Here is a 22,529-nt window from a genome sequence, read left to right as displayed (position 1 = left end):
CAAATCAAAAGGCAGACACTTAACTGGGCCAGCCACTCAGGTGCCCCTGTATCTTTTTTTAAACATCAACCTCTTATATGGGCTTTAGGAATCTTTATTTTTACTGTTGTATGCATTTAATATGTGATTTGCATCGGTTTTTCTGTTTTACTCATAAGATAGATGGGTGAAAATGAAATATACGCATATATGTATATTTCAGTGTTTTCATATTTGCTCTGTCATGATTAAAAACTTTGGCTGCAGACACCAATCCTTAGCAACACAATACAATACCATATAACCTTAGGTAGCTGACATAATAAGACTATTTAATATATTGTACACAGTTGAATATATCAAAAAGAGAAATTGACTTGCACACATTCAAGGAATTAGAAGGTAAAACTAATGGGGCACCTGGGTGGCTCAGTTGGTTAACCTTCTGACTTCAGCTCGGTCATGATCTTGTGGTTCATAAGTTTGAGCCCCGCATTAGGCTCTGGGCTGACAGCTCAGAGCCTGGAGCCTTGTGCAGATTCTGTGTCTCTCTTTTTGACCCTCCCCTGCTCACACTCTGTCTCTCTCTCTCTCTCTCTCTCAAAATAAATAAACATTAAAAAAAATTTTTTTAAAGAAAAGAAGAAATCAACCTAGTATTTCACTTGAGAGACTAATTGTTTTTACTTGAGAATAATTCTTACCTGTTTTGTGAAGGCTAATTTTCAGAATAAAAAGCAAAGATGTTTCAGCTCGTAAATTTCATCTCCCTTCAAAATGTAGGTTTATCACAGCTCTACTTCAGTGTGTGTGTGTGTGTGTGTGTGTGTGTGTGTGTGTGTGTGTGTGTATACATACATATAAACATATATATACTTTAAGTAGCATATTATGTAATATTAATACATACATATGGGTTAATTTTCTAAATATAATAATTTCTGGCTGATTTTTGTGGTTTATTTTACGATCTGTGAGACTTCAATATTTTTCTTCTATGGCTCTAGGAAAGAATCTAGCATGCATTTACATAAAAACTTGCTTTCAAGCAAACTAAATTAGAACATTTTATCATTCTGATACAGTAGGCTTCTATTCTAGCACTTTAAAAGTAAGGAGCCCTGAGATGGTGCTGCTCCTGCCTGAGGTATCACGTCAGTAAACCAACACTTAGATAATGTTCATGTCCCTATAAATGCTCTCCTTGACCAGAAACACAATATATCCAGTCTGCCAATCCCCAAATGCCATACTATCTCTGGGCTCTACACTTATTTTCTTGTTTCTTTTTACCTCAAATAAGGTTGACTAAGCGGTCCCAGCCAATCAGATATTTTCTATTTTTCTCTTCCTTATTCTTTATTCTTTATCCTCTAAAAGCGTCCCACCTTCCAACCCATTTTGCAGTTCTCTGAATAGACCATCTGCTTCATGAAATGTTAAATAAAATTTGTTTGTATTACTTAATTGTCTTCTTTAATCATTTTTAATAGCACTAAATGGTATACAGCTTAACAATAATATACTCCTGCAAATCAAGTTATTAAAGAGTAAATTATTAAAACTAAAGTGTTATATTATGATAAGTGATATATCTACTAGACCATATTCTTTGCCTAATAGTAATACTGTGACCAGAAAAAGTATATAAATATCTATCATGCTTCAGTAACTACATGTATCCAAAAAATATTTATTGATCCAAAAAACTTACAATTTCTTCAATCAAAGTACCTTATCTAGAGTTTTTTTTCCTAACTCTAAAATAAGGCTTTGCCATTTGAATAAAAAATAACCACTACTGGGGCACCTGGGTGGCTCACTTGGTTAAGTGTTCGACTCTTGGTCTCAGCTCAGGTCTTGATCTCAGGGTTGTGAGTTCAAGCCCCATGCTGGTTGTGCAGCTTACTTAAAAAAAAAGAAAAGGAAAGAAAAACACCTATTAATACTTTAGAAAGATAAAAATAACAATGGTGGAGTCAGGCTAAGCCAAGAGAAATGCTGGACTGGAGGAGAGAAGAGACTGGGTTTTGATCTCACTGGCTTTGGATTCTTAGGTAACTCACTTAGCCTTTCTTAGTTCCCATTCCCTAATTTGTAAAATAGTAGTCAGAGTAAGCAATCATATCTAACATTCTCCAAGAGTCTCTCTGAACTGTAATTAAAATTAACAGGGGAATAAAAACTTCAGATTTTTATCTCCAAGTTGAACCAAGCCACCAAGCAGCTCAACAGATGAAAAAATACACTGTGTATATATAAATATATTTAGATATAAATCTGAAAGTTTCTATTAGCATAGGTGGATCAGTGGCATTCTGTCTTGACTACTCATTCCTCTGACCTCTTTTTAAGAGACTGATGACATGCAGGCAGCAATTTTTGACACCATTTTTGATAGTATTTGACATTTGATTATTTTTAGGAAGGTTTTGTATTTTATGTTCATTCTTCTCAAGAATAGGTACATTTGGATTTTGCTTTTGAGAAAGATATAGAACATCATGACAGACCAATACTCTTAGCAAGTAGGGAAAAACTAATAAACTATAAAAAAATTTTTAATAAGGGAACTGTGGGAACAATGAGAATTTTAGATTATTTAAATTCCACAGAGAAAAAAACTCTATGAAGGTTATCTGACAATCACTGGCTGTTTTCTTCCCTAGAGGTCTTTACTAATCTTGGTGTGGGCTGAAAAATAAGATTTGAGTCACCTAGAGGAACTCTAGTTGAGAAAAGATAAACTAGTAGAGCTTTTCATTGTCTCACAGGGATGTCATAACAATGTGAAAACTAAAAGAACCCCAAACACAAGGCTGAGTCTTTCTTTTTTTTAATAGTTTATTGTCAAATTGGCTTCCATATAACACCCAGTGCTTCTCCCCACAAGTGCCCCCCACCATGACCATCACCCCCCATCCTCCTCCCCCTCCCCCTTCAGTCCACGGTTTGTTTTCAGTATTCAGTAGTCTCTCATGACTTGTGTCCCTCACTCCCCCAGCTAAAGCTGATTCTAAGAAACATTTGCTGAGTTCCTGGGAAGTACGAGAGGTTTAAGGCCTGTGTCTGAAACTTCAAAAAGGCAGAATGAAACCTCTAATTCATGTTGTGCTTTAGAGACAAAGTCCCACTAGGGAGAAGGGATATGCAACAAACACATAACTAGTCTCCCCTCAAGAAGCATGTCAGAATTTAGGATGCATGGGTGGTAGCCTAATTGGCTAAGGTCAAAATCTCTAAAGGGGAGTTTCAGAACTAGGAAGACAGAGACCTGCTTTTCCATCAAGAAGTCTAGAAAAGTTATGCCAAAGGAACAGGGACAAACCAAAGGCAGACTGAGTGTTATTAAAATATCAAACTAGGTATTACTTATCTAAATCTCTGACTGGACAAAGATGACTAGCTCCTACCCAAACAGAGGGGAGTCCTCAATGATAAAAGATAACATGCACAAAATGCAGTATCTGAAATTATGAACTTTTTGGATAGGTTTATTAACAAAGTAGACACATGAGAAGAGAGAATTACTAAACTCTAAGATAATCAATAGCAAATAGGTGATCTGAAGCACCAAAGTAAAAAAAAAAAAAAAAAAGAATGGAGAGAATAACACAATATATAAGAGACAAATGAGACATGCTTAATTGCAGTAGAAGAATGAGAGAGGACAGAGAATGGAGCAGAGTAATATCTGAGAAAGCAGGAAACAGCTAAGCAATCTCCTCAAACTAACAAAGACATCAACCTTCAAAAAAGCTCAGTGAACCCCAAACAGAATAAATATAAAAAAAAAAAGAGACCTAGAAACACGTCAGTTAAACTGTTGAAAGTAAAAGCAATAAGGGGAACCTGGGTGGCTCAGTGGGTAAAACAGGGGATTCCTGAGCATGGAGTCATGAGTTTGAGCCTCCCGCTGGGGGCAGAGTTTACTTAAAAGAAAAAGCAATTATAAAAATCTTATTGGTGGTCTGAGGAAAGACATGTGAATTTCAAAGCAACAGTAAGACAAACAAACAAGTAACTTTTAACAGAAACTATGGATCCAAGAGTCAATGGAACAACATCTTTGAAGTGATGAAAGAAAACAAAACTGTCAAGCTAGAATTCTACACTCAGTCAAGAGTCCTCAAACAATCAATCAATCAGGACATTTTCAGACCCATCAAAGCTGAAAGAATCCTTTGCCATAAGATGTTCACTGAAGAAATATGAAAAGAAGTTCCTAAGGCTAAGAAAATTATCTCAGATAAAAGGATAAAACTTCAGAAATAAAGGCTACCCAAAATGATAAATAAATATGTCAATAAAGAGAAGAGAATGCTAATACTTAAAATTTAGAGAAATAATAGCAACGCCTTACAGGTTGACATGTATAGAGGTGAAAATATATGACAGCAATATTTTCTCAAAAAGGGCAAAAGAGAAAGTAAATGAACTTAAATTGACCCATAGGATTACTGTTCTTTTTGGGAAGTGGTAAGAGAAGTAACTGTATGGCAGACTGTTAATAAGACAGTGATGCTAATTAAAATCAAATGTAAATACTGAAAAGAAAAAGAATATGTAACCTAAAAAGTTAATGGAGGAGAAAAAATGGAGTGAAAAACACTTGACAAATCCAAAAGAGGTCAAAAAAATAATAAAGGAACAAGGAATATGTGAGACAAATAGAAAAAAAAATAGTGAAATGACAAAATTAAACTTAGAAATATCCATAACTGGGGATACGTAGGTGACTCAGTCAGTTAAGCGTGTGAGTCTTGATTTGGGCTCACTCAGGTCATGATCTCACTGTTGTGAAATTGAGCTATGTGTTGGGCTCTGCCCTGGGTATAGAGCCTGCTTGAGATTCTCTGTCTCCGTCTCCCTCTGCCTCTCCCCTCCTTGTGTGTTCTCTTTCTCTCTCTCTCTCCCTCTCTCTCTCTCTCACTCTTAAAAAAACAACTAATTGTATTAAATATAATTGGACTAGCAATCCACTGAAAAAAGCAGACTGTCAGACTGGATTAAAAATAAAACCAGTGAACCAATTATATGCCATTTGTAAGAGACATGCTTTAAATATAATGACAGAGGTTGAAAATAGAAGGATGAAAAATGGTATCACACAAACACTAACCAATGAAAGCTGGAGTGGCTATACTATAGCACACAAAATAGAAGTTCTACTTCTGGTAATCAGAAGGAGATCATATCAGATTATACCTCCCACAGGTAACAATTATACTCTGTTAAAAATATGAAAACAATAATCATGGGGTGCTGGGTGGGTTAGCTGGTCAAGTGCCTAACTCTTGACTCACTTCAGGTCATGATCTCACAGTTCATGGGTCTGAGCCCTATGTCAGGCTCTGTGCTGACAGCATGAAGCCTGCTTGGAATTCTTTCTCCCCCTCTTGCTTGTGCTCTATTTCTCTTTCTCTCTCAAAATAAATAAATAAATAATCTTAAAAAACCAAAATAAACTATTGGGACCTCATCAAGATAAAAAGCTTCTGTATGGCAAAGGAAACAATCAAGAAAACTAACAGGCAACTGAAGGAATGGGAAAAGATAGTCGCAAATGACGTATTGGATAAAGGGCTAGCACCCAAAATCTACAAAGAACTCACCAAACTCCACACCCAAAAAGTGAATAATCCAGTGAAGAAATGGGCAGAAGACATGAACAGACACTTCTCCAAAGAAGATATCCAGATGGCCAACAGACACATGAAATGATGCTCAGCATCACTCATCATCAGGGAAATACAAATCAAAACCACACTGAGATACCACCTCACGCCAGTCAGAGTGGCTAAAATGAACAAATCAAGAGACTATACATGCTGGCGAGGGTGTGGAGAGATGGGCACCCTCCTACACTGTTGGTGGGAATGTAAACTGGTGCAGCCGCTCTGGAAAACAGTGTAGAGGTTCCTCAAAAAACTATCAGTAGAACTGCCCTATGACCCAGCAGTGGCACTGCTGGGGATATACCCCAGGGATACAGAAGTGCTGATGCATAGGGGCACATGTACCCCAATGTTCATAGCGGCAATGTCAACAATAGCCAAATCACGGAAAGACCCTAAATGTCCATCACCTGATAACTGGATCAAGACGACGTGGTATATATATTTACAATGGAGTACTCCATGGCAATGAGAAAGAATGAAATCTGGCCATTTGTAGGAAAGTGGATGGAGGGTGTCATGCTAAGCGAAATTAAGTCAGGTGGAGAAGGACAGATACCATATGTTTTCCCTCATAAGTCTAACAGGAGAAACCTAACAGAGGACCATTGGGAGGGGAAGGGGGGAAAAGAGTTAGGGAGAGGGAGGGAGGCAAATCATGAGAGACTATTGAATACTGAAAACAAACTGAGGACTAAAGGGGGAGGGGGGCACAGGGAAGGAGGGTGATGGACATGGAGGAGGGCACTTGTGGGGAAGAGCTCTGGATGTTATATGGAAACCAACTTGACAATAAACTATATGAAAAAAATGTTTTCTCTTCCATTTGAAAGTAATGTAAGTAATCTAAGTCATGCTTCCTGACACTGTTTTTTGAGTTCATTCAACTTGAATCCAGAAGCATTACGAACACACTCATTCTGTTACTTCTCTTCTTCAAACCTTTTATGCACATGAATTGTAAATAACTGTTTTTTTTTTAAGTAGAGAAAGGGACCACTTTCCATATAGAGCACATGTTTGTGATACACTCTTTGAAAAAAATTTCTTAAATAAACAAACATGAACAAGAAAAAAAAAAAACCACAACATTATGGAAAGCCACCAAAAGCAGAGGAGAGTCACCACATGGAAAAAGTGAGTTTCCCATTTTTGTGGTTTTTCCACTGAGGACAGACCACAGGAGGTATATTAATAAAAACTGACAGAATTAAGAGAAAGAATAGCCCAACCTACATTTACAGTGGAGGTTCTCACATCCTTTGCTCAGTAACTAATAGAACTACAGAAAAAAAAAATCAGCCAAGATAATAAATACATGAACAACACTATGACTACTTGCCCAAATTGACACAGAACCTTATTCCCCCAAATCACAGCATATATAAGTACACATAGCATGTCCAACAAAAACGGGCCATATGCTGGGCCAAAACCAAATCTCAATAAATTGTAAATTCTAAAAAATGTTATATGACCACAACAAAACTAAATTATAAACTAATAATAATAGCGTATCTAGAGCAATCCCTAAACATTTGTAAATATTAGACAAAGGAGACTTGATAGCAAGAAGCATTTTAGAGACTAAGAGGGACTTGATATTCATAGGACCAGACAACTTTTACAATTTTTAGAGCTGATATCTGATCAAGTCTCTAGTTCCAACTACCAATTACTAGGGAAGTACAGGGGAACATAATGAATGACAATTTGGTAATGCAGATAGCAAAATCCAGTCTGTCAGACATTCCTCAGAGCAAATGGTCAGCTTTCTTCAACAAATATTCTCAAGGGAAAAAAAAATGAAGAAGAACCTATTTTGATTAAATAAGAAAGATGGCTGCCTTTTGCCATATACGGACCTTAACTGTCTCCTTATTCGAAGAAAAAAATGAAAAAAATAAACAGACTATAAGATAATTGGGATATCTGATAGGATCTAAATGATATTTATTTAATAATGGTGTTATAGTATATTTTTAGAAAGTCTTTATCTTTTAGTGATATACCCCTAAGATACCTATGAATACAATGAGATGAAAAGATACAACATCAAGGGTTTAACTCAAAGTAATCCAGGGGCAGGGACAGTAGGTGGAGGAGAAGAAAGTATAGAAGAAATAACATTGGCCAATACTTGAAAATGAATTATGGCTTCACAGGAACTTGTTCTACATTTCCCCCACTCATGGATATGTATAAAATTCTCTATTACAAAGTTCCCTAAAATGTTCCCTAAAGTTCCCTAAAAAGGAAAAGGAATATCACCATTGTGTCATGAGCTGTGAAAGGTATTTTATTTTCAAGATAGATAGCTGGATAGGTAGACAAACAGAGTGACATTTCTTCTACAAGTAATCTCGTTCAACATTGTTTCATCAGTACTTGGTATTTAATGATTCTTCGGGAAGTATCTGTTGAATGAATAAAAGGGAGCAAGGAATTATTTACTTCAAGAGTGTGTGTGTGCGTGTGTGCATGTGTGTGCATGTGTGTAAATGCTCATGTGAAATTTCCCTAGTTAAAAATGATACTGAATACTTTTTCATAAGTTTATTCATTATTTAGATTTCCTTTTGGACAAAAAGCCCGTACATGTCACTAAGAGAAAAACAGTAACAATCTGTAAGTCCTCTTTCTGTACCCTGGATAAATGCCTACTATCAATTATGTGGTTGCAATTTTTTTTTCTCGTTTTGTAGCTTATCTTCACTTCTTAATAGTGTCTACTGATGTATAAAAAAATCTTAATTTTAATGTAGTCAAATAATTAAATGTCTTCCGTTTAGTTATTGCTTTTTTATCTTTTTCTAGAAAACAATTCCTAGTCTGGGATCATGAAATAATGTCCTTACACATATCTTTAAAGCTTTATTGTTTTTTTCTTTCACATTTTAGTTTTATGATTCATCTGGAATCCAGCGTTTGACTATGTGTAAGTTAGGATTCCAATTTTCTCTCTCTAAATAGATACCCTTATCTCAATAAAATTAATTTCTAAATTTCATACTTTTATCAATGCCTTCAATGCCTGCAATGCCCTTCTTCATGAATATGTCACCCGCATATGCATAGGTGTGCAAGATATTCTGGTGAAATGAAACAAAGCAATTTTCAAATGATAAGGCATAAGCTTTTTGATTTTTCTTTCTAGCCTCAGAGGATCATCCTGCATTCTTAATGAAAACCACAATCATAGAAAAGTAACAACTTCAAACAGACCAGTAGGTTCGGTAAACTGTTCCAAATTTATCTAAGAAAGATGGCTGTTTGGAATTAAAGCTCTCTAAAACTGGAATCACTACTTCTTTGTTTGGTAGTTTGATTTATTTCTAGTTCATTCATTCATTAAACAAAGTTGGAGATACAAAGATAAAATAGTCCTTGCTATTGAGAAACTTACTATCTAGAGATGCCATTCCAGGAAAGAAACAAATGCAATCTTGTAAGATAAATTCTACCGTGCATGACACAGACAGGCAAAAGATGTTACAAAAGGAAAGAGAAGAAGGCACTCTTCTGTTAGGATTGAGTTTCCTGTGTTGGCAAGAATGATGGAGTGGTAGGAGCTGAGGAAGGCAGAGATAACTTCCTGAATTGATTTATGTCACACTAAGGAGTCTGGATAGAGTGTATGATGCAGAAGCATCGACAGCTTTTCAATTGCCTGATTTGCATTTTGGAAAGTTAGAAATGAGGAACCATTTTAGGCACTTACAAGGTTAATAACTTCAACAATTTATATTTATCTAAAAGAAACATTATGGATCCTACCTATAAACAAAATGAAAACCTATTATCTATGGAAATTTAAGGAGTAGAAGAAAAAAGGCTTGCAGTGAGAAGTTGCCTCCAATTGCTTCTGAATATACAACAGAGATTAAGGAGAAAAGGAATACAAGCTAACATTTCAAGTGTACATACCTATAGCAAGATGCTCCGTAGGGACACTCAGGCCGCTCATCATCTTGACACGTGACTTGTACACCTCCATAATCACCATCGCCAGGGTGACTGAAGTGCTGAAAATGGACAGGATTCTTCCTGAGAGGGTGGCAAATATACAGTCAGAAAAAAATAATTAATAGGGTATACTAGAGTTCTAAATATACTACAAAAAATAATTTACAAAACACAGCAGGAAACCAAGTAACACATATCTAATTATTCCAGAAATTGAACCAAGGTGCTACAGTGTTGAAAACAAAACTCATGACATCTAGTCAGTACAGAGCTTTCCTGGTACCAAAATAAAAGTATCATGGTGATTCACAGCAAAAGAAGAAAAATATAAAGAAAAAGCACTAGTAGGATGCCTTAAACACAACTTACATTCTCTTGATAGTTACATTATATAACTATTTATGAAACCATTTTTCTAATATCTAAATAAGACATTAAATAAACAAGGATTTAGGTCTGGGTGATTAAATTCTCAGGTCTGGATTGCCTAGTTCATGTCCTTGCATTAATCAGCATGTCTACATATGAAACATTTAATTCCCCCACTGTGTCTTGAAAGCCTCGAGCAGGAATCGCAGGAATGAATCCTGAGAAAGTGCAAGCCAGTAGAAACATGATAGAGTTCCTAACCTTTAGGCCAATGTATTTTATTAGGCTTTTAACACACATGTACCACACAGCTACATGTTACTGAAACAAGAGAATTTCGTGCTACCTGTAATTTCATTTTACCTGTAGCAGTTTGCCCCATACATACAGGATGTCCTCTTGATCTTCTTTTCTTCAGAACCTTGTGGAACTGAATCAGTTGCCTTTGCATGCAAAGCTTCAGGATTGGAGAGATCAGAGCTGGACTCAGGAGAAGAGCCTTGAGACTCCTCGTGGAAGGACTTGCCCTGAGCACTCAGGTAACTCTCAGAACAGTCCATCACCTTGCCTTCTTTATTTTGTGTTCCTTTCGTAATAATCTTATGTTCAGGAACCTTACCAAGTTCCTCTATTGGGATTTCATTTCTCTGTGTCTTAGCCTTCACATTATTCACTTCTGCATTACTTAATATGATTGCAGAAGATGACTGTGGCATCTCCTACAAGATAAATCAGAAAAAAAGATATTAGAAATAAATGAAATGTGCTTTAAAAGAAATATGTAAACTTAATAAACAGTATGAAATTGCAAAATTTATTCAATATCATATTTTTTAATTTTAAGATTCACATTTTAAAGTAATTAAAAAATGCCACTTTCCATGTCTCTAATTTGGTAACTTTAAAACAATCTACAGTTACTAGAAAAGAAATATAGAGCTGTATCAACTCTTTACAATCATGTCAACATTCATGAAAAATAACCAGAAAAATACGAATTAAACATAAGAGAATACAACTTTACTTCCATTTGAATATAATCTTTCCCCAAAAAACTACTAGTCGTTTAAATTTCCCATTCAATAATGTGTCATGCTCTTAACTTAAGCTATCTTTATAATCTCTAAGTTATTACAATACTTTATTTCCACCTTCTAAATATAGTCATGACATTTTTCTTTTAGCTGAATAAAATTGCGCCTCCCTCACAGAAAAATTTGTATGAAGCTGTGTTATGACAAACTCTGAAAATAAATATGATCCGCTTGAAGTGGTCTGAATAAAAGTTTCAGTTTAACGAGAAGGTGTTTTGAACTAAGTAAATATTCTCATTAGCACTGTAGAACCTTTTTAATCTGTACTTACCCCCAGGAACAGTAAGCCTAGTCATACCCTATAAAAAATGACTTAATTATTTATATGTCCTTTGGAGTAGAAACATTGCTCAGATAAACCTCGGTGTTCCTGGTAGCCACTTCTAGGATGTGATGACAACATACCAGGAAGGTTCAAACCAATCTATAGCTAAGGACTCATGTATGCTGGCCTGCCATCTGGAGAAAGCTGGTTTTGATATTACTTAACACCCAATGGCCAAATTTCCTGAGAAGATACTAATTAGCATGATTTCTTTGGGACTAATTACTTAAATGTTTTGATAGGCTTTTCTTTTTTAAGAAACATAGTACGTAACTTTAAAATGCAATCCAAACTGACTAAAGATCTTGCAAAAGGAACCTAGTTCTTATCATGTTTCTTATATAATAATAAATAACCCCTGGGAAAGGCAATTGTTTGGGTACCTCTTGGAGCTGACACCTGTCTAAAACACACATTCTTTTTCTCCCAAGCTGCTCAGTTACACCCCAATCTCATCTCCCTCCAATACAGGACCAAGTGACACATGCCAGGGACTGGAACTCTGCAGTGGGAATGGGGCAATCCTGACCCACCTCCCCTCTTGGCAGTTCCCCACTGGGTCAACTCACCAATTTCCTTTCTCCCTGTTTAAGTAGAAGTAGGGTAGGTTGGCAGATATCCAATAAAATGCCATTCTCTTGTTCCTATTGGCATTTCTAAATTCCACAATGAATTCTCTCAAAGTATGGGTTTTAAAAAGAATTTTTGGCCTCTCAGTTCTGTTTGTATAAAGCCTGGGGGTTGGATGGTGAACATTTCTCAAACTTTTCAATAAACTTCACAGGGAAAGGCCTGGCTATCACTACTGGGGGCTCCTTTCAAACATGAGACACCTATACTAAGTACTTTTGTCCCCAGCTCCGGGCCTCAGCAGCAGTTTGGGGATGACAAAGGGAAAAAATCCCAGTCAACATCCGGTCAGTTACTATAGGGAAAAAAACAACACAACTAGGGAAGTAGCAAAATAAATTAGAACACTTTTTTACCATGAAACACTAAGCAGAGGTGGAAGATGAACAGATCTCACTCTATATCTAAGGATTTTAATATATATAGTATTCTGAATATAGTATATATACACCTTATAGTATATATTAATATACTATATTACATATAGTATATTATTATATATAGTATAATTATTACTCTAATATATAGTGTATATATATATATATACACACTATGATTCCATTTAGCTTTTACAAAATCCCTATATACCTATGTGTGCACTTACTTGTATAAATCCAAATAAAAGGTTTAGAAGGTAACAAACCAAAATATTAGTAAGGCCAATGAGATTGAAAGATAAAGCAAATCAAGATTCTCACTTTATATTCCATATGCTCTGACATTCTACTTTTTGACAATAACATATTTTTTGCCATTTAAAAAATTAAAAAAACAAACCAAAGAAAATGAAATATAAGATATGAAATGTTTAACATTATTTCAACTGCCCCTGTTTCTTACGATAAATCTTCACAAAGAGTAAGTTTAACATGCTAATTTATTCTAAAAGAAAAAGGAATGATAAAGACAAAATATCAATACTATGGATCAGGTGTTCTCAAATATATTTTAAGAGGCATAAAGCTGGAATTCATAATGTTCTTTATGGAACTTCATGAAATATTGATACTCAGTAGACCCTTGGTATTCAAGAATTTAACATTTATGGTTTCAATTATTTATAAATGATCCCAAAAACCCATTACATGCAGTAATTTGTAAGTCTGCTGAGACATAAATTCGGCCTGTGCCAGTTACAAAGCTCAGGAGCCAGGGTCACTGAACTGGCAGGGGAGGAAACAGGGAAGATGGAAGGTACTCGGTACTTGGAAGGATTTGGAGAAAGGCAGAGAGGTCTATATTCTATAAGCACCCACATTGCATACTTCTTAGAATTCATGAAAATGTAAAGAATTAAGTGTGGGAGGCTAAAGATTCATGATAGAGAACCCAGGTTCTCTTTACTATAAAAATATATGCTGGAGGCCTCAGGGATAAAGGAGCATGGAGTTAGTGCAAAATGGAGTTAGTGTAAGGTGACTTGGTGCTGGGAGAGGACTGGAATGTACTATTAAGGCTATTAAAATAGTCTGTTGACCCAGCAAGCCCTCCCTTGCCCCTAAACCATCTGAAGTTTTAATGCACCAGAAGGAACAGGATAAAGAACTTCTTACCAATTCAAGTTCTTTGAGGTAATTTGTTACCCTTGGGAAGAATTTCTGTACCAAGCTGTCTTCAAAGTCCTGTATTAATCTTATTAGCACCTGCATACTAAGGATTCAAAAATCCCAACCTCCAGGGGCACCTGAGTGGCTCAACTGGTTAAGCATCTAACTCTTGATTTCAGCTCAAGTTATGATCTCACAGTTCATGACTTTGAGCCCTACATCAGGCTCTGAGCTGACAGTGCAGAGCCTGCTTCAGATTCTCTCTCCCTCTCTCCCTCTCTCTCTGCTCCTTCCCTGCTCATGCTCATGCTCACACACTCTCTCACTCTCTCTTTCTCAAAAAACAACAACAACCAAATAAAAACCCATCTCCAGCCCCAAATTCACTTTTGAACTTCAAATTTATACACAACCACTAGCTAAACATTTCTTCCTCAGTATCCTACATACCTCAAACTCAAAATGTCAAAACTGAAATCCTTCCCCTGTATTCTGTACCCAAGTTTCTGCCAACACAATTTCTCTATCCATTCTAGCCAGAGACTTGGAGGTCTTTCACTCCTTTCCCTCATTCTGCCCAGATGCAAGCAACAAGTCCTGCAGTTTTACTTCTTAAAGATTTCTCTAACCCAATGTCTTTGTGTCATCCTTAATGCCACTAACCTGGGTCAGATTCTCTTAACTTCTTGACTGAGATGTCCTCATTCCTCTTTTATTTTGTTCTCTTTCCATCTCTCCTCTAAAGAACTGCCAGGATTATCTCTGTGGCCTCATTCAAGGTCTTCCCTCTACAACTGGTCCCCATTGCCCGCTCCAACCTCATCTCACATTGTCACCCAGCTTTACAACAAGAATTCCAAGAACAGTTCCCAGCATACTATTTGTACCCCCTCTGCCCCTGTGCCTGCTGCCCATCTACCTGGATGGAGTTCTACCTCTACCTCTTCTGCACCTTGTTTACGCCTACTCCTCTTCTGTTAAGATTCGACTCAGATCACTTATTTGAGGATCTCTTCCTTAGGAGCTGGCTTAGGCAGTCCACAAGGACCCAGAAAAACCTATGTGATGTCACATTATTTCATGATTTTGAACTACTTATCAGCTATCTCATTCACAAGAATATGAACTACTTATCAGCTATCTTATTCACTTTTTATCCTAGATTCTAGCACATTACCTTGCACATAACAGAAAGACTGCTGGTGTAATGATTATTAAAATGGTATTTCAAGTAAAAAATCATATTTTGATTATCAGTTTAGACATTTCTTAACTTTTGACTTTGAATAAGTTGATTTAACTCTCAGAGTCTCAGGGCACCTGGGTGGCTCAGTCAGTTAAGCGTCCGACTTCAGCTCAGGTCATGATCTCGCAGTTCATGAGTTCCAGCCCTATGTTGGGCTCTGTGCTGACAGCTCAGAGCCTGGAGCCTGCTTCAGATTCTGTGTCTCTGTCTCTGTCTGCCCCTCCCCAGTTCATGCTCTCCCTCTCAAAAAAAAAAAATAAAAACATTAAAATAAAATAAAATAAACTCAGAGTTTCAGGTCTCTTGATCCGTTGATTATCAATCAGCTTTCGAGGATTTTCTAAAAAATTAAATGAAATAAGTATATCTTAATGGTGGGTCTAGCCCATAATTAGGGCTCAATAAATGGTTGTGTGTGTGTAAGTTTTTTATCAATAGCATTATCAAAGCCATTATATTACCACTATTTGTTTAATGCATCCTTACTGACTAAATGAATGAATAAAAAGAAATTTCTGTGGGGCTCATGAGAGCCATGCCATAAATGGTATTATATGCCCAGTCAAAAGCAAAGGATGTAGGATTCTTTGATGTAATAAAGCAGTATCAAGGAGCTCTGGAGAATACAGCCTTACTGAAGAGATGGCTGTACAATAAGAATTATAGTCTTCAACTCCCCTGCTATTTTCATAAAGAACTATGAGTAAGATGGCACAGCAGGCCACGGTATACAGAGAAATGAAATACCTAACAGCCAGCATACTCACATCAGCATTATTAGCACAAGAGAAGCTGCATATACACAGAGAACAGGTAGTGAAACCGGAAATGGCTCTCACTGCCAAAGCCTCCACCTCCATATACTCCTATACTCTAAATGTGCTGTTTGCAAGTCTGCTTCTAATAACACAGATATAATAGAACTCTCTCCTTAGTGCTGATTTTTACCTCCTCTGTGAAACAGATTTTCACTTCAGCCTATTAGAAAGCTTTCAGAGATATGCTACCATTGCCTCACTGCAAGCAGCTACTCTCTTCCCTTCCCCAACTGTCAAACCTACTCCTCTGTTGTACTGAGAATATTTTCAATACCTACTCCTCAGCATGCTGTTAAGTCATCTGGTTCTGTTAGTTCTCTCTCCAAAATGTCTCTCCTATCCCTCACTTCTTTCTGGTCCCAATGCCACTGTTCTAGCTCAAGCCTTCATTCCCTGCTGCCTCCCATGGCAGCTTCTTAGGCGGTTCCTGCCTCTGTCTTACATACCTTTGCTACAGCCATCTTCCTGACCACCTTACTCTCCTTCTCAAAAAGTCTCTGAGGCTGTACAATACAGTCTGATTTCTATTCAGTCTGGTGTTAAGTGCAATCCTGATTTGTTCCCCAATCTACTGCAGTGGCTTCCTCCCCTTATCCCGCCCACCATGTCCATGCAAGCATGCAGGTGACACTCCAGTATAAATGTACACTAATGAGCCACACATACTTTCCTGCCTCTGTGCCTCTGCTCACACTGTGCTGCTCACTGATACTTCTTGCTGTCATGCCCACTTGCTAGCATGCCAGCCCTCTTTCAACACCTAATACAAAATCTCCTTCAAAGAGATTAAATAAGCATCTTTCTCCTCCCCCCAAACGTACACCTTCCACCAAGCAAACTATAATATAAGCAGCCAAGCCAAGGTATCTAACATGCTTAATACAAGTGAAGACACTTTCAAAATACCACCCTACCCCCCCAACCAGCTTTCAAGAATAAACAACCTATTTTTGGTATGGCCTTAAAGACTTTATTGAATACCTGGACCTTTCGGTATTCTGGATGACTTTTTAAAAACTTCTTTCTGGGGGTACCTGGGAATTATCAGAAATAATAAAACACTGTTAAGTCACTAAATATTAGGGTAGCTTGCTTCCCAGGAATAGACTGTTAACACGCTTTATAATACTATTTGCTTAAGTTGTTTCAGTTAGGCTTCCTTCTGTTTTTTGTTAAAAGAGCACTAAATTATGTAAATTATGTAGATCATTTCTTTAACATTAGTAGATTCAAGAACCCTCATGTTTATTCCCAAACTGGACAATTACATAACGCATAAGGAGCTGCGTAAAGATGTAAGAAAATTTATGAGAAATACGGACAATTTCAGAGCAATTATCTTCATGACCAGACACTGAGTCACAAAGCCTATAGATGGTCTAATTTGTGTGGTAGATAAAGCCATTATACCCCAAATGGAAAGACTTACATTGGAGTCCCAAGGTCTCTACCAGTATGACCTTGGTCCGCAGTTTCCTCTAAGGTGTTAAATGATGGTACATCAGTAGCTCTCACCTTTCAGTGCTATTAAAATTGTGGGAGTTTATTTACAACAATACTGATGCACAGGCCCTGCTGACCAACTGAATCAGGATCTCAGGAATATGGCCCAGAAGAGTGAAGGAGATTTCTTTCCACTTCCTTTTTCACCAATTCTCCCCAAGAGAATGTGATTCTAAGTAAACTGACCCAAATCTACTCTATAGGCTTGCCCAAACTGTTCTTAGCCCCTTGTAACTGGTAATCTCCTGCCATTAGACTAAATAGGTGGGCCCAGCCTCTTGTTTTCTCTCACTTTCAACTTTTTCCCTCACCTGCTCCACAGGACCAGCTGCCAACCAGTGTTAAAACTGAAACTGGGGGCACCTGGGTGGCTCAGTCGGTTAAGCGTCTGACTTCGGCTCAGGTCATGGTCTCACGGTTTGTGGGTTCGAGCCCCACGTCAGGCTCTGTGCTGACAGCTAGCTCGGAGTCTGGAGGCTGCTTCCGGTTCTATGTCTCCTTCTCTCTCTGACCCTCCCCTGATCACGCTGTCTCTGTCTGTCTCTCAAAAATAAATAAAAAACATAAAAAAAAACAACAAACCTGAAACTGGATAGGGACAAAGCATGGCCCTACCTTACCAGAGAGCCCTGCATAAAGGGTTATGAAAAGCTTATGGAAATTGAGGCTTATTTCTCCTGTACTAGGAAAGATGAATCTCCCTCAGAAACCCAATTGGCCAGGTAGAGCTCCGGCATTCCTGGGCCCTGGCTCCCCAGCAACAGTTAATTTGCTTTATAATACTATTTGCTGAAGTTGTTTCAGGTAGGCTCCCTTCTGTTTATAACACAGCCCTAATTAGATTATGTGAAATCTGTAGATTATTTCTTTAAAGTTAGATTCAAGCACCCTCATGCTCACTCCCAAAATGGACAATTATATAACCCGTAAGCAGCTGCAGAAAGATGTAAGAATTAATGAGAAATATGGACAATTTCAGAGCAACTATCTTCATGACCAGACATTATTAGAGTCACAAAACTTGTAGTCTATTTTGTGTGTCTTCAAAATCTCACAAATACCTCGAATATCTTGATCTGTTTAGTACTCACTACTCTCTGCAATCTATCAATTATGAAAGTGTTCTTAAATTCTACTTGTAATTACCAAGCTTGGGTAATGGGTTGGGATAAACATAGCAAAATATGTATACTACAAATTTTCTTCTGAAAAAAATAATTCTTCTTCTTGGAAACAAAAGGCAGTCATTATTAATATGTTCAGAGAACATAGCATATTAGGGCTCAAAGTAAACAAGTTTTATCTTAATAGCTTTTTATGATCAATACATGAGAGTTAGAAACATTTTGTTTTCAGTTATTAAACCTGACTCCGTAAGCAAAGGAGTTGACCCCCCGGGGATTGGACCCCACTTCTCTGGCTGGAAAAGGATCCAGTGAGAAGCCAGATGTTCTCTACCGGGAGAGGAGGCAGGAGGGAAGGGAGGGCCACAAAAGGCCCAGCCCCGTGGGACACCTGGTAACACCCCACTCACCCCACTGTACACTCTTCTACAGCCACCCCTACTCCTGTGGCTCCTGCTAGGACTAAAAAGATGGGGACCCACAGGGCTCAGCCACAGGACTACATCATAAGGAATGTCAGTTACCTAAAGCCACCCCTCTCTGAAGAGGAAAAATACCTGAACTTTCTGCCCTGGAGCTTGCTCAATCATGCTCTCTCTCTTTCTCTAATTCTCTCATTTTAAATGCATCCAATAATAGGCCCCATTTCATTAAGTACCCAGTGTTAAAGAATGCTTAAGTCAGCCAAACCATTGTCATGAGTTAGCGAAAACTGAAAGAGGAAAGAGAAGGTTTCTAAACATTGCAAATTAGCCTAGAAATAATCCTGCAACAGACTATTAAGAACTAGCCTATCAGTTGTTCTTCATAGGTATCAAGAAAAAGGTGGCTATATGCAGTCTGAGGATGACCAATGAAATAGAAGTAACCAGGTTTTCAGAATGGAGGTATCAATTACAACCAGAGTCAAGTGGTTTCCACTTTTTTTCTAGTCTGAAAATTTCTAAATTAAATAGGTATGTTTTCTACAAAGCAAGTACTCTATTAGTTTTGGTAAGCCAAAAAAAATCTGGGCTAGTTTTTATCTTCATAAACTCAGTAGTAAATAGCAGTTTGGGTTTTTTCTTGCTGTATACAACATATAATTGATTCTTATCTAGAACACTTGATGAAGAAAACAAATGATCAAATAATAAATTTTTTAAAAGATTTTCCTTTTAAGTAATCTCTACACCCATGGGGCTCACACCTACACCCTCATGATCAAGAGTCACAAACTCTAGGGGCACCTGGGTGGCTCAGTCGGTTAAGTGTCCGACTTCAGCTCAGGTCACGATCTCATGGTTCATGAGTTCGAACCCCCATCAGATTCTGTGCTGACAGCTCAGAGCCTGGAGGCTTCTTTGGCTTCTGTGACTCCCTCTCTCTGCCGCTCCCCCAATCATGCTGTGTCTCTCTCTGTCTCTCAAAAAATAAATAAATGTTAAAAAAAAATTAAAAAAAAAAAGTCACACACTCTACCAAATTAATCAGCGAGGCACGCCCAAATAATAAATTTTTTAAAAAATCACCTTGGATGAAATGATAGACTCTTCCTGATGAGCATTTTTGCACTTTTTCCCTGTGTCTTGCTCTGCTGATGTACTTTTTGAACTTCCTGATGAAATTAATCGCTTTTTGCAGATTCCTTCTTTTCCACTTCCCTGGATTATATTATCTTAAACATATACAGAAAGACAAAGAAAAAAATTATCTCTTTTATCTTCAAAGGTCAACAATCAGAAAGAACGAAAGAAAGAACGAAAGAAAGAACGAACGAACGAACGAAAGAAAGAAAGAAAGAAAGAAAGAAAGAAAGAAAGGCAGGCAATTAAAAGTAAAGATTCACTTATATTAATGCCAACTTGAAAACACTTATTTGCAAATCTCAATAAAGTATTAAGCAGCACTTCGGCCAGGAATTCCAGCCCTGGAGTGAGTCAGGAGAAGATGCTAATAGGAACAGGTGCCATCCTTGAAATGCTTCACCTTGCTCTCTGAACTCTGGTTTTATCATCCCAAAAAATGGTATCAAAAGAATAACTCATAGAGTTACTAGGGGTAAATGAGATATGATATATAAACTATGTAGCAGAGTACTTGATATGTGTTAAGTATTTACTTTTTATTTTAGCATTGAATTTCTCCAACACAAAATTTAACATATAGTTAGCCAATGAATTTCACATAGAATTATTGGGCCCCTAACATTCACAGTGAGAAATTAAACTTAATAACAGATTAGGAACCTAAAATTACCCAAAAGGGAGAGTAACCTCCACAAACTTCACCAATATAGAAAATAAGTCTCAATAACAATGGACATTGTATCCCATATGATACTTAGCCAAGTATTTGGCACCTAGAAATGTGCCTCACATAAAACTGGTACTCAGTAAATGTCTGACTAAATGAATTGTGAACATAAACAGAATTGGCAATCAGCAAAACTAAAAGGCAACTGACAGAATGGGAGAAGATATTTGCAAATGACATATCAGGTAAAGGTTTAGTATCCAAAATCTATAAAGAACTATAACTCAACATCCAAAAAACAAATAATCCAGTGAAGAAATGGGCAAAAGAAATGAACAGACACTCCTCCAAAGAAGATATCCAGAGGGCCAACTGACACATGAAAAAATGCTCAACGTCACTCATCATCAGGGAAGTACAAATCAAAACCACACTGAGATACCACCTCACACCCATCAGAATGGCTAACATTAACAACTCAGGCAACAACAGATGTTGGCAAGGATGCGGAGAAGAGGATCTCTTTTGCACTGCTGGTGGGAATGCAAACTGGTGCAACCACTCTGGAAAACAGAGTTCCTCAAGAAATGAAAAATAGAACTACACTATGACCCAGCAATTGCACTAATAGGTATTGATCCAAGGGATACAGATAAGCTGTTTCAAAGGGGACATGCACCCCAAAGTTTATAGCAGCACTATCAACAATAGCCAAAGTATGGAAAGAGCCCAAATGTCCACGGATAGATGAATGGTTCAAGATGCGGTGTGTGTATATATATACAATGGAGGATTACTCAGCAACCAAAAAGAATGAAATCTTGCCATTTGCAACTACATGGATGGAACTAGAGGGTATTATGCTAAGCAAAATTAGTCAGAGAAAGACAAATATCCTATGACTTCACTTATATGAGGTCTTTAAGATACAAAACAGATGAACATAAGGGAAAGGAAGAAAAAATATCATAAAAACAGGGAAGGGGACAAACCCTAAGAGACTCTTAAATATGGAGAACAAACACAGAGCTGCTAGAAGGGTTGTGGGAGGGGGGATGGGCTAAATGGGGAAAGGGCATTAAGGAATCTACTCCTGAAATCACTGTTGCACTATAAGCTAACTAACTTGGATGTAAATTTACAAAAAGAAAAAAAGAATAGTTATATGGGAATATAACCACAAATGTAGTTAACATAGATTATGAGGCAATGATTTTTCAATCAGTGTGGCATAACAATTTTGTGTTCATGATGACATTAGTTAGGAAGCAAGCAATCCACTGTTCCCCCTGGAAGACACGTGAAGCAGAAATGTCACCTTTCTTCAGCAGTCCCCCTGTAAGTGTATCAGCCAATGTTCCATCCATGCAGTCATTCTCAGCTTCAAGCACTCTTTCTAGAAACAGGCAGGTTTAGTCACACTGTGTAAGATGATACATGCTCTTTTTTTTTTTAATCCACACATATTTTTAAGCACGTCAGTCTCTGAGATTTAAAAAATAAAGTACTTAACTTTGCTCTCCATTTACACAACTAAAGTGTCTTCACTTCAAAGCTGTTCAGTTTTCTTTGTAACTAATCTGCAAATATGTGTATGGCTACTACAAAATTGACTATACTCACCATGTGATTGATACATTTTAATAAATTGTTTTTTGAGAATAAAAAAAAACAGAACTGGCCCAAAGGTTCCCTTGAGATCCTGAAGAGAAGTATGTAAGGCAACCCACAGTCACTATTCTAATGTTCCAAAGCAAGATTTAGCAATTTTTTTCTACAAAAAGCCAGAGTGTAACTATTTTAAGTTCCATTGGCCATATAGTGCCTGTCACAACTATCTGCCTCTGTGTTTAGAACACAAAAGCAGCCACAGACAAAATACGCCTGGATGAGCATGGCTGTGTTCCAGTAAAACTTTATTGACAAAAACAGACAGAATGCCAGATTTCGCTCATGGGTTGTGGTTTGCTCAGATCTGAACTAAAGGATATTCAAGTAGTCTGAAATAACACTCC

At 37.3% G+C, this 22,529-nt stretch overlaps 1 protein-coding gene across 5 annotated transcripts in view; it reads right to left on the bottom strand.

Annotated features, from left to right (window-relative positions):
• The window catches only part of APLF (aprataxin and PNKP like factor), an 80,183-nt gene that overhangs the window by 20,533 nt on the left and 37,121 nt on the right, over nt 1–22,529 (bottom strand). For 3 of the 5 annotated variants that reach the window (XM_029936244.1, XM_029936248.1, XM_029936247.1), the window contains 4 exons: nt 21,833–21,910; nt 19,791–19,936; nt 10,356–10,711; nt 9,585–9,704 (listed from right to left, as the gene is read on the bottom strand). In XM_029936244.1, the coding sequence (XP_029792104.1) occupies nt 9,585–9,704; nt 10,356–10,711; nt 19,791–19,936; nt 21,833–21,910 (700 nt within the window). Of the gene's footprint in view, nt 1–7,935; nt 8,075–9,584; nt 9,705–10,355; nt 10,712–19,790; nt 19,937–21,832; nt 21,911–22,529 lie in introns of those variants that run through there. The other 2 variants (XM_029936246.1, XM_029936245.1) reach the window with 2 other exon arrangements.

The sequence above is a fragment of the Suricata suricatta genome, chromosome 4, assembly GCF_006229205.1.
Source record: "Suricata suricatta isolate VVHF042 chromosome 4, meerkat_22Aug2017_6uvM2_HiC, whole genome shotgun sequence".
NCBI lineage: Eukaryota > Metazoa > Chordata > Mammalia > Carnivora > Herpestidae > Suricata > Suricata suricatta.
The sequence above is the reverse complement of the archived record's forward strand: the minus strand, read 5'-3'. Positions and strand labels throughout refer to the sequence as shown.